We start from the raw sequence: 13,403 nt of genomic DNA, 5'->3' as shown, positions 1-13,403 counted from the left end.
TAATTAGTCTATTGCTTACAAGCTAACCAACACAAATTTAATTGAAAATTAATTAAAAATATCTTTGTTTTGTTTTAAAAGTAACGAATATTATTATGATGTTGTTTTGTTTTTTTTTAATTATAACTTTATATAAAATTTGTAAAAATAATTAAAATTCAAAATAAATTCACAAATGATAATATGTGAACTTAAGACATCAAATTTCTTAAATCATCAATTTTACTATTTCAATCAAAATTATTTGATTTTTACGTAATTTTTTTATAAATATATTTTTTAATCATTTTAACATATTGTGAGTGTATTAGAATTTAGTATTATTTTCTTTTTTATCAAATTGTTTGCATTTTTTACTAATTATTAAAATTAAAAAAAATCATTACTTAAATATTATTTTGTATTCTTTATTTTTTCCCGGGCATAAGGGGGTGTATCACAACACTAGTTTTAATTATTTGGGTGACTTTTATATTGATTTTTGTAATTAATTGATACGATAGATTAACTTTTTAATAATATTTTATCACTTTGAAAAATTTCGTAATATTTTTGATAACTTCGACTTATTATCCTTAATATGATTTACTATTTGATAAATATGATAATTTTTTGGAAAATTAAAATAAAATGCTGTGAAATGGAAGCCGAATTAGTTACGGCTCCAAGCCGGGTCTTTTTCGGACAAATGGGCCAGCTCATTAAAATTACGTGGCGTAATGTCGACGGTTTTAGAACTGGGATTATCCAATAAAAATTTAATACGTAAAAAAACAAATCCTATAAACTGGTCTCTCAACGAATTACTTGATAGCTGCATCTTAAAACTCGGTTCGAACCGGGTTTAATCATTCATATATTTAATTTAATGGTAAAAGTACCATAAAGCTCCTGTAATACGAGTTAGATTGTATTTTGCATTATTTGCTGAAAAAATGAGTAAATCAATCCTTATACATTAGATCAATGTGAAAATTAATTATTCTATTAAAAATTGATCTTTGTACATCATACTAATATACAAAGATCAATTTTTAAATCATAGAGAGATAAAATATAATTTGAACATTTAATCGATTTAGTTAAAGTTAATTATATAAAGTTAGAGTCCACTACTTAGCGAATTTTAATATATCCATTATTTTTAATTTTATAATATATGAAAATTTAATCTCAATCCAAATTGACTTTTATTTGTGCTTTATTTCTAATACTTTGAGAAACAATAGAAAAAAAAACCGGTTTGGGTTAAATGGTAATATTAATCAAAACTTCATTTTTATTTTTAATCGGACCTGCCATTGCTTTAATTTTCAATTCACTAGATTTGGTCAAAGTTGATTATGATGATTAATTTAATTTTATAAGCAATGAAAATAGGTCAACTTCTAGTTATGAGTGTTATTTGAATTGGAGAGAAGCAAAATTTTAATTTAACTAATTTAAGGGATAAGGTAATATTTTCAACTTGGTCCCTGAACATTTGACAAATTGTTTTAGAGTTGGTTCATGTGATTGTCACGGGCCACCCACAAACGAAGCCATTGCCTAATGTCGCACTATTTGCTAGGTTAAAGTGTAACCTCAGTGGCATTAAACAATATCAAAGTGCCATGTCGTCATATAGCCAAAATTGAAAAAAATTTGTCAATTTACAATGCCAATTTAGGGAAAAAAATATTTAGGTCTAAATTGAAAAAAATTACCAAGTTCTTGCTTTATCCATTAATTCAATTGGTAAATTCCAAATAAGGTCCCTAAATTATTAACAATTTCACATTTTGATCATTTAATTTAAAAAAGTTACAAAATGATTATTGAACTATTTAAAAGTTTTGATTTAAATCGTTGAACTATTCGTAAATTTTTATTTAAATCATTGGGTTGTTAAGTTTTTTTTAAAAAAAAGTACGATTGGTGTATTAGTACTCGTGAAAGAACATACCTTTGATTAATGTTGATCTGACAGTTAATGTTAGAGATAAAAAAAGAAAGTTGTTTGAATTTTGATTCGTACATTCATGATGTTTAAAGTTATTTTATGAAAAGAATTTAAGTTGTAGAAGTGAAGGGAAAGAAGAGGTTTTAATTGGTATAGACGATGCAAATAGAGAATGATATACACTGATGATTTTAGCAACGTAATGACTTAAATGAAAATTTTTTAACAGTTCAATAACTATTTCATAACTTTTTAAAATTAAATGACCAAAACTTAAACTTACTAATAGTTTACTTAGCTTCGATGTAATTTACCCTAATCGAACTGATGAACCGGCTCATTCTCTAGTCTCACCAACCCAAGATGGGGAACCTTCATGAACTCGAATTCTTTCATATTTTTATATTGAGAAAAAAAAATGCATTATTTTGTGGGCATTTGATTCGCCATTTCCCGCAGTCATAAACCTTGGTTTAGGATAGAATATAGCGAAAATTTAGTGTTTGGAAAAAAAAAAAAAACAGAATCCATGGCTATTTCCTCAGATCCAAATAAACCTCTCCTTTCCATTCATAAACTCTCTTTTAATCCACTTCACTTCCCTAGTCAAATCCAAATTCCAAATCCAACCCATTGATTATCTCTTCAAATAGTCAAAACCCAAATTTCCTTGCACAAAATTTGATCCGAATTTGTACCTTTTTTTTTTTTGAAAGCAGCATGGAATCCGAACTCAAGGACTTGGATTCGAAACCGGCGAAGATTCAACAACCCGATCCGACCCATGACGATACTTCCTCCAAAGACGACCGCCCCTTACTCAAACCCGACTCCTCATCCACCGCCGCCGCCAACATCCACGAGCTCGAGAAGAAATTCGCTGCTTACGTTCGTAACGACGTGTACGGTACCATGGGACGTGGAGAGCTCCCATTGAAGGAGAAAATCATGCTTGGGATCTCCCTCGTTACGTTGCTTCCCCTTCGAATCGTTTTTGGGATGTCCCTTGTGGTTGTTTATTATATGATTTGTAGAATTTGTACTATGTTCTCTGCCCCGAACCAGGAGGAGGAAGAAGAGGGTTATGCTCACTTGGGTGGGTGGCGGCGGGCCGTGATTGTCCGGTCGGGCCGGTTTCTCTCTAGGTCTTTGCTATTTGTGGTAGGATTTTATTGGATTACTGAAACTCATAAAGATTCAGCTAATACCAAAGAGAACTCAAAAACTGAGGTAATACCAAGTTCAATTTGATAGCTTTAAGGAGGATTTAAATGCAAAAAACTTCAAATTTTTAATGATTTTTTGTGTGATTTTTTATAGGGTACCCATCAATTAGAAGAGCAAGAAAAACCTGGGGCAATTGTATCTAATCATGTTTCATATTTAGATATCTTATATCATATGTCCTCTTCTTTTCCAAGCTTTGTTGCTAAGGTTTGTTTAACTTATCAGTCATTCTTTTATAGTTTTGATTATGTTATAAAAAGTTAAAATTTAAATTTTGCTGCTTTAAACTGATTTGTTTCTGGTTTATTTGTTTGTTTGTTTTTCAATTGGAACCCTTGGATTTTATTTCTGAAGAGATCTGTGGCTAAAATTCCTCTAGTTGGTCTCATCAGGTGAGTTTGTGATTCGGTTGTAGTCGTTTTTTTCATTATCGAATTTGCTGAGGGGTTGGAGACCCTCTCAATATGTCAGGTATTATATTCTCGTGGTGTCTAGGTACCACTTGAGCTACTTTTGGCTCTCGGCATGGTCATGTGAACTTGCTAAGCTCTCGGCGTGACCATGTGAGTCACCCCGTTCAGCAAAATCTTAGGGCTAAAACCGAGCAGAGACACCTCGAGAATACAATACCTTAGGTGAATGTACCTGGCAGATCTCTCTATTATAGGGATTGGATCAAATTAGTCCCATACTATTAAAAAGAATCAAATAAATTCAAATTTCAACAGATAATATTTAATGTTTTAAAAATGTCATTTGCTATTAACAAAGTTAATATTTTGAAAGTTTTTTTATGGATTTACAAATGGAATCTTTTGTTTGGAGTTGAACTGCAAATGGAAAAAAAAAATTTCATGTCATTTCTTAACAATAAATGTTAACTCTGTTACAATTTAGCCTTATTTGATTATTTTAATAATATAGAGATTAAATTGATGCATTTAGTAGTAGAGGGACTAATTTGATCCCCTCCTTATTTGATCATTTTTAATAGTATAGAGATTAAATGTTAACTCTGTTACAATTTAGTCTTTTATGGTTATTATCCGAATACATGTCTTTGTTTCGGAAAGAGTTGCATTCTTGCAAATTTTTTTTTTGACGGTTACCTATTTATTTGGTTCTGTTAGAATTGTGAATGATATTTTGGCTTGTTTGTTACAGTAAATGCCTTGGTTGTGTCTACGTCCAGCGAGAATCAAAATCCTCAGACTTCAAAGGTGTTGCAGGTAGAACAAATATCAACCTTGAAACGTGCTCTTCGTCACATACTATTGATCTAAAGTACAATGCATAAACGGTATTTCTTTCAGGTGTTGTGACTGACAGAGTTCGTGAAGCTCATCGTAATGGATCTGCTCCAATGATGTTGCTCTTTCCAGGTTAACTGTCGTTTTGATCTGCTATGTACATTTGTATGTATGTACGTATTTATGTATGACCGTAGCTGATATTTCCTAGTTGTTTGATTTGTATTTCTTTTGACAACAGAAGGAACTACAACCAATGGGGATTACCTTCTCTCGTTCAAGACCGGTGCGTTTTTGGCCGGAGCACCTGTGGTGCCTGTTATATTAAGGTATCCATACCAACGATTTAGTCCAGCCTGGGATTCAATAACAGGGGTGAGTATTTCTCGAGCAAATTCAATATAGATTTTATAAATTTTGATAATAAATCTATTGGTCTAATTGTGAATTTCATCCCTCTATTTTACTAAAATAGAGCAAAATTTATTTGTTCCTTTGATTAAGTAGCTATGTAATACATTGAAATTGTTATTAAGATGGAAGATTACAGGGACAATATATAGCATGATTTATTTCTTCATGCAAGAAAACAATGAAATCATAATAACTTTACCAGTTTTTTCCATGCTGCTGCTAATGTTCTGTATTGTTCTCCGTAGGTGCGTCATGTTGTTTTTCTTCTATGCCAATTCGTAAATCACATGGAAGTGATGCACTTACCAACCTACTACCCCTCACAGCAAGAGAAGGACGATCCGAAACTATATGCCAATAATGTCCGAAGATTGATGGCAACTGAGGTATGCATATATCGAACCGTCTTATCGGATCATCAAATATTTAGTCATATTGATTGATTGTTGGCGCTCTTAGATACTTCTCTTACCATCACTCTGCACAGTTACCATTAAAGCTAAACTGACCCTTGAGAAAATATCTATCTTAACCAACTAATGATGGATGTAAGCCCGTTGAGCCACATTTGATATTTCTTGTGCCGTGTAGTCACCGATATGCAGTAAAATGACCATAAAATCTTATGGTAACATGGCACACAATTAGTCGAATCGTCATTCATGTTGATGCCAGTCTTTAACTCTCAGTTTAATTTTGTGGTTGCAGGGTAATTTGATAATGTCAGATATAGGACTGGCCGAGAAGCGAATATATCATGCTGCTCTCAATGGTAATAATCGCCTGCCTAGTGTTTTGCATCAGAAAGACGATTGATAATTTCTTGGCCTTGCTCCCAAACAAATATCGAGTCTCAGTTAAGTTCCTTAGTTTGCACCGGTATTTTCCATGAACGCACTGACTAAACCGTAGGGTTTGTTTCTCGTCGCCATTTGCTGTTGTATTGTAAACTTTATTCTTGGTACTTGTTGCCATTAGATAAAGATTATAAATACAGATTCAAATTTCCTTAAAAGAACTGAAATGCTACTCTTTTACATTTTTGTCTTAATATGCACGTATCTATGTGCATGTGTGTGTATATATGTATGTATGCATGCATGCCACTTTTTTACATTTTTTCTTAATATGTATGCATGCATGCCACTCTTTTTACATTTGTCTTAATATGTATGCATGTATGCATGCATGCATGCATCTCTTTAAATCATGTCTTTGAACTTTGATGTCTATTCATTTTCAGCTGCTATAGATCCAGGGAGTTAATTATGGTCAGTAGAGGAAGCTATAGTGTTTCGTCATTTAATCACCTTTGCAGTCGAGGAGCTGAGATTTTTATAAGTCAATGGGGGCTTTCATCGGTTTGAATCAACTGTCAACTGTGTTATTCTGGTCTTTGGGCGTTATATCCACAACATATAACATTACTTGTATGATTTTCAGGTAGGCATGATGCTACGAGATCAATGTATCAGAAACGTTTGTATCATTATTAACATTGTCCTGCCAATACCATATTAGAGAAATCCATTCATTGCTTAACACTTTTGTTGATTCTATGGCTCAGCAAGTTTCCGACCACCAATTCGAGCCGATACATATCGTCCTTCCCCTTTTATCTTTCACCCGAATCAACGAATTAAATCAATTACATTGTCTTAGAGACCAAAAGAACACTTTGAAACAAGATTTTAACACCACATTAGTGTTACATACATGAGAACATACATCCCACAATTAAGACGACAAACACCGAAAGAAAATCTCAAATTGCAGATGAATGTTAAAACCCGATTGGTTGTCTTACCTTTTCAACATGACACATTGTTCGATTTCTTCGAATCCCAAGGTGGAAAGCAGCCTCTTAAGGGTGATTGTAGGAGTAACGAGGACTTTTGCCGCATGGAAACCGAAGATAGGCAACTAAATGCGCATCTCAGCCTCCTTTTCTCACTATCGAAAGGTTGATAATTCGGATCGTGCCGCACGACTGAAGTCTTAAGGGCTTCGGGAAGAATGCAACTGCACATTGAACCTATTCTTGCAAGCCGATTTACCCATTTCGGAATGTGTTTCCCTGTCAACCTGTGACAAATATCCTTACAGAAATGGTTGCAGTTCTTGACGATCAAGTGATACGTATCTCCATGATACCTTGTCGAATTACGCTCCATGAATTCCCGTACTTTGATAGGATCCAACGATGTTGTCCCAATGAATATTGATTTTCGGAACTGGAAACCCGGGCACTGTCGTGGTTCGACCTCGAAAACACCACTTGTTGGGTAGTCATGAGCTCCAAATGCATACTCCACACCGTGAACTGTACAAGAATCCAGTTTGGATATCAGAGAAAGCTAAACCAGCTTGCATTGGACAGAAACAAAGCTTACCTTCCACACCGGAATGAAAGATACCGAGGCCTGCCCAATAAAAGTAGCCATTCATAGGGGTTAAGTCATAGACGTTGAGAAACACTGGTGCACAGCCCGGATTGAAATTAGTTGGTTTCACCTTTTGGAAAAAACAACGAGATGCTGATTTGATTTTCAAAATACGTGGCACCACCAGTTTCCATCTCTTCTTTTTCTCGAAATCCATATATTCTTCAGAGACAAAACCAGACTCCGATTAATGCTTATACAACCTGGAGTAAATTACCCGATATTAGCTATATAATTCGAAGTAAAACTATCTCATAATCATCACAGAAACAAAACAAGACAACAATGGGTACCAAAAACATAGCAACCGATTATAGCAACCACAATCATTCCGTGTTGGCATTTGAACACGTTCATCGTCCTCGTAATGAAGATTGCAACAAATACCATCTTCGAAAAAGTATTTTTTCACCTAAGACAACTCATTGAGTGAAGGCACCATAACAATACAATGGAGGTCTCAAACTCTCAGCCTTAAAAAAAAAAGTTGCATATGAAATCCCTCATTCAACAACAAATATCAAGGATCGGAACGGTTTGAAACACCGAAAAAAAACTCATTGCCTAAGGGTTTATTTATCCTCTCAAGAGTTCGAAGGTATGGATTTTGCTGGTAAAAGTACCATGGAGGTCTTTATACTAGGAGTTCGGATTGCATTTCGCTCCCTCTACTCAAAAAATGGGCAAATTTATCATTTTATGTTAAATCAAAGAGTAAATTGATCCTTTTGTTAAAAATTACATCCATTTCTTCGGTTAAAAATTGGTTTATGTACGTCGGCATGAGGTATGCATGATACACCACTTGTCACTATTTGATTATTCTGTTAGTCATGCCAGTTTTTAACAGTAAAACTGGATGAAAATTTTAACAAGAAGGACCAGTTTGCTCTTTGATCTAACATACAATAATTAATTTGCCCATTTTTAAGTAGAGGGACCAAAATATAATCTGACACTTAATATAGGGGTCTCCATGGGATTTTTACCGATTTTGATCTACAAGGAAGGAATTGAACAAGTCATATGATATAAAAAAAAAAGATTAATTTCACTAGACTTCCATAATGGTTAGCAACTATCTTTAATTCTTTATCATCAATGTATTAAATTAATTTTACAAAATATATTTATACAAATTTAAAAGATAATGAACACCAACAACCCTAAATTCCAATCATTTAAGTAGTCAAAACCAAACTAAAATATAAATAAAAAAATGGTTAAAACATGCCTATAGTCCCTGTACTTTTCAAAAATTAGAAATTTAGTCCTTGTACTTGTATTTTTAGGTTCAGATTTCAAAATTCAGTTTCACATGGCTACCAAGTGAGTAGTTAAAAAAAAATTTAACAACTTAACAATTAGATTTGAATTTTAAAATCTGAAAAGTAAAGATTTTAAATTCCAAATTTTTGAAGAGACAGGGATTATAGGCACATTTTAACCTAATAAAATCCATCATACTAACACACAGATAATGATAATGGAGATTAAGGGGGGGGGGGAAGAACAAAGAAGCCCAATAAAGCATGATCCATAATCTAAACAAAAATGGCAACTCTTTTTTTTTTTTTGTTGCAGTAAATTTAACTATCAAGTCCTACATTCTACAAATTCATTTCACAAAAACACTAATCTTTTCAACATAATAATTAAAAAGAATCAATTGCATATAAAGAAGGATTTTCACTTCAGATCTACTAAAAATGTTGAGAAAAAAAAGAAATTAAATTAAACAAAAATATTAACAGTGTTACTAGATCAAACAGATTTAAACCCAGAATTTTAATCAATAATCCCATAAAGAAAAATGCATCTTTTTTTAAAGGAAAAGAAAAAGAATGGGAAATGAGAGAGGAAGAGAGCTTACAGATTTAGAGAAGAAAAAAAGGCCATTAAGCAGTGACCCAATGAAGAGAAAACTCGCCATTAAAGAATCGAAGCGAGCTTGCATTGAACAGAAGGCTTCAAATTTTTTTTAGGGTGAAAAAATCAAAAGAAGAAGAAAGATTGTTCACAAAAAGACGAAATGTTAAGCTTGGAGAGCATATATTCAAAACTGGAAGCTTTTTTTTAAGCATTATTAAGAAGTAGACGAAGGGGCCAAAGCCAGATATATTATTTCTTTCTTCATTCTTTTTTAAATTTTTTCTGTGTTTATTTTTTTCTTTTTTCTTTTCTATTTTAGGGTAAATTCAATCTAAGTTCACTAAATTATTAGTAAATTTATATTTTAGTCATTTAACTTTAAAATGTTAAAAAATAGACACTGACCTATTTGAAAGTTTTTATTTAAGTCCCCAAACTATTCAACAGTTTTTACCTAAGTTATTGGGTTTTAAGTATTTTTTTTTAAGAAAAAGTCCGACTAATGGATTTCAGGCAATGACTTGATGATCAATAAGGTGGGTCGATACCCATTGACAAGTAGAAGAACATACATTAGATTCAAGTTGGTTTGATGATCACTGTTAAAGATTGGAGAAAAAAGATGTTTAAATTTTGGTTCACAGATTCGTGGCGTTCAAAGTTGTTTCTTGAAAAAAAAAATTAAACTATAAAAGAGAAGGGAAAAGAGAGCTTTCGATTTGCGTAAATGGTACGAGCAAAGAAAGCCATACAACAGTGATTTTAACAACTTAGTGACTTTAATGAAAACTTTTGAATAGTTTAGTGACCATTTTGTAACTTTTTTAAATTGAGTAACCAAAACATAAATTTACTAATAGTTTAGTAACCTTAGACGTAGTTTACCCTTTATTCTATTTATTAGTTTACTTCTTTTATTATTATTTTCTTAAAATACAATTCCAATTTTTAGAATTGGACTGGCGATCAAATTGGTTAAGTAATTGATTCTCGCTTCCATCATTTGATTACCCATTCAAATTTAATTAATTAAATTATTAAAAAATAGTAAAAATTAAAAAAATATATAAATTGGGTCAAATATAAGCTCAATTGGTTTTTTTATATTATTTAAAGTTTGGTTCAATTGGTTCTCTCCTTTACTCCAGATTCGTGTACTAGCAGATTTTTGGATCGATTGATCCAATTTCAATTACAAAATAAAATTTTATTGGTTAACGAGTCACTCAATTTTCTCTCCTTCACTCCATATCAATGTACTGGTTGATTCTTTTAAGGGAATGATCCAGTTTTAACAGCTATAGTTTTAAAAAATATATGTATCAAATAATAATTTTAATATATATTTTAAAACCCAAAAAATAAATAAATAACAACATTTATCATCACTTTAACATTTTTTTAAATTAAAAATGATATTAACAGTACACATAAGTTTTATTTTATTATCACTTTATTTTGTTTTCTTGAGTTCAAATGATTGATTGTAATAAATTGGCATAATATTATAATGCCATCAATAATGGATAATTCAATTGCTAACCTTTTTCCTTTATATATATATCCATTGTAAAGGGACAAAAGATATAGTAGTGGGGAAGAGACCCTGTTTTCATAGCAAAGACATATGTGAAACGACAAGTTTGTCCTAGTCAAAACGCATCAAAGCTACCAAGAGTAGGCTGAGTTAGAGGTGATGGATGTAGGGGCGAAGCTAAGAATTCAGTATTGAGGGAGCTGAAATAAAATTTTAAAATTCAGAGGGGTGAAAACAAAAATTTCATCTTAAAAAAAAGTTTTAAATTGAATATTTAATAATTAGGAGGGACTAAAATTATTATTAGTTCACTTAAGTAGAGCCATCAAGGCCTCTGCTTACCATTAGTTATGCCCTTAAATGGACATTAATTATATCCGTTCTCTTTACTAAGATTTTTCAATTTTTAATATTATGAAATTATGTCGATTGAGTCTTAGTTCGATTGATATTGATATTATTGTCAGTGCAAGAGGACATGGGCTCAAGTGGCTGAAGCGCATTATCTTCCTATTTAAGGGGTGGGGAGAGGCTATGGTTAGTTCTACACATTATGTCGAAAAGAGCAGGTAAAATAAGAACCTATAATGAGGCGAGATGGAATTAAGCAAGCATTTACCAAAGTCAGAACTTTTATTAATTTTTAAGCTAAATTTGGCTCTCAATCTTTTAAAAAGAGTCGAATTTGATCATCAACCTTTCAAAAAAAGTCGAACTGCTATTTTTTAACAAAAATATTGACTAAAATGTTAAATTTTTAAACATGACAGCCTACATCTCAATCCACGTATACTTCATGCTTTTTTCTTTTAAAGAACATTGAGTTATTTTGTTATGTTTTATTTGAATATTTTTATAACTGTTAAATTATTTGTTGATATGACATATAAGATAAATAGAATCATGTCAAAATAAAGCACCATGGCTTGTCACACAAATTGTCACGTAAAAATTACTGAAAAATTAATATTTTAATCAATATTTTCATTAAAAAAGATAATTTAATTCTTTTAAACTAAAAAATTTAATTATCAAATTAAACTAAATTTATAAAAGAAAAAAAAAAGTAAAAACAAGAAGTTTTTTTGGGGGACAAAGAAGGAGACAGAGAGGTAAAACAAGATGAAGAAATTCACCTTTATAGTCTTTTAAGACTACCCCATTATTGTTCAAACTAAGCCAGCCTTTGTTATTGAATCATGTGGACTGTGGCACATGCCCCTCTAATCATTACTTCTATTTGAATTTCAAAAATAAATTCCTACCAAAACCCTAATTTGAAAAAGGAATTTCCAATAATTTTGAAATTGATTGGGATTATATTACGAGAACCTAGTTTGATTCATAGAAAGTAAGATTATCGGAAGAGGTGAATTTTAAATTTTTTAGGTAAAATAAAAATATAAAAATTTGAAGGGATTAAAATTTTTTTTAAATTTTTTTGGAGGCTAAAGTGTGATTTTATCGTATATAATCATACATTTTGGAATTATATTGTTATGTTTAGATGAAGATTAAAACTTGAGAAAAAAAGTAAGGCTAAACTTGGGATTTGAATATTAGAGTTCGAGCTTTGCCGGTATTTAAAATTGTTTTTCGGAATTAATATTTTTGTTTAAATTCTCCTAAATTTGAACTTCGACGAGTAGTAGTTTGACCCTTAAATAGGTTTAGTTATAATAAATAAAATAAAATATGCTCTAAGTCATTGTGCTCTTCATTTATTTAGAATTTAGTCCTCCTATTTTTATTTTTAATAATTTAGTCCTCGGCTTTTTTTTTTAGATTTAGAAATGTAAAGTCTAATTGTTAACATTGATAAAATTCTTTTGTTAAATTATTGTCTACTATGTCATTTTGTTGATTATATGATTACTAAGTGAGTTTTTTTTTAATTTTAAAATGATCCACCAATAAATTTAAGAATAAATTTAATAATATTAATAATTAAACTTAAATTTTTAAATTAAAAAGAAATAAAAAACTTAATTTCAAATTTACGAAAAATATAAAAAACTTGAAAGATATTTTAACATAAAAAGTAATATATACACTAATTACCTCAAAAGTAGATTTTTCTCCCCCACTAATTATCTCTACTTTTTGCCTAATTTAAAAGTAACATTAAACAACTTGGTGGAAAAACTTTGGACTTTGTAAAAAAAAAAAAAGGCAAATTCAATCTTTAGGTTAAATTTTATTATTAGTTCCTATACTTTGTGAAAGTTGTAATTTTAGTCTCTATATTTTAATTTGATCAATTTTAGTCTTTGTACTTTTTGAATTAGTTGATTTTAGTCCTATCTAAATAGAAACAATTAAATCCTTTTGGTTAAATTCAATTATTAGTCTTATACTATACATACAGTTATAGATTTAATCCATTAGATAATTCTAAGTTCCTATATTTTTTGAATTTTGAAATTTCGACCTTGGCACAAATGACAGTTGTTAATCAATTAATTGGATTTTTAGTGAGTAATATGTGAAAATAACAAGCTGGCATTGTATTACACATGTGCAGGGGCGAATTTAGAGGGGTGAGCAGGGGCCTTGGCCCCCTCAAATGGAAAATTGTCTTTTAGTCGCCTAATAAATTACAAAATTAAAAGTTATTATGTGGTAAAAATTATACTTTGACCCCCAAAATGAAAAGATTTATATTTAGTCCTTTCAAAAGTGATGAAATCATAAGTTAATACAAGATAAAATTGCAC

The 13,403-nt window shown here is 30.9% G+C and overlaps 2 protein-coding genes across 3 annotated transcripts; one reads left to right on the top strand and one right to left on the bottom strand.

The window, feature by feature from the left end:
- The first annotated feature begins 2,259 nt into the window (after positions 1-2,259).
- Positions 2,260-6,375, top strand: LOC107940102 (lysophospholipid acyltransferase LPEAT1). Of its 2 annotated transcripts, XM_041094897.1 has the most exons (9): positions 2,260-3,172; positions 3,263-3,376; positions 3,524-3,561; positions 4,334-4,398; positions 4,483-4,551; positions 4,661-4,794; positions 5,079-5,219; positions 5,542-5,605; positions 6,077-6,375. In XM_041094897.1, exons 1-9 carry the CDS (start codon positions 2,663-2,665, stop codon positions 6,097-6,099), a joined length of 1,158 nt encoding a protein of 385 aa, XP_040950831.1. In that variant the 5' UTR covers positions 2,260-2,662; the 3' UTR covers positions 6,100-6,375. The 2 variants fall into 2 exon arrangements, with proteins under 2 accessions (XP_040950831.1, XP_040950830.1); XM_041094896.1 differs by having other exon boundaries at positions 5,542-6,375.
- Positions 6,351-9,431, bottom strand: LOC107940101 (deSI-like protein At4g17486). The gene is made up of 3 exons (XM_016873526.2): positions 9,151-9,431; positions 7,227-7,480; positions 6,351-7,156 (listed from the first exon to the last, which is right to left on the bottom strand). Exons 2-3 carry the CDS (start codon positions 7,432-7,434, stop codon positions 6,645-6,647), a joined length of 720 nt encoding a protein of 239 aa, XP_016729015.1. The 5' UTR covers positions 7,435-7,480; positions 9,151-9,431; the 3' UTR covers positions 6,351-6,644.
- Between the last annotated feature and the right edge of the window lie 3,972 nt (positions 9,432-13,403).

Source organism: Gossypium hirsutum, chromosome D06, assembly GCF_007990345.1.
Source record: "Gossypium hirsutum isolate 1008001.06 chromosome D06, Gossypium_hirsutum_v2.1, whole genome shotgun sequence".
Lineage (NCBI taxonomy): Eukaryota > Viridiplantae > Streptophyta > Magnoliopsida > Malvales > Malvaceae > Gossypium > Gossypium hirsutum.
The sequence above is the reverse complement of the archived record's forward strand: the minus strand, read 5'-3'. Positions and strand labels throughout refer to the sequence as shown.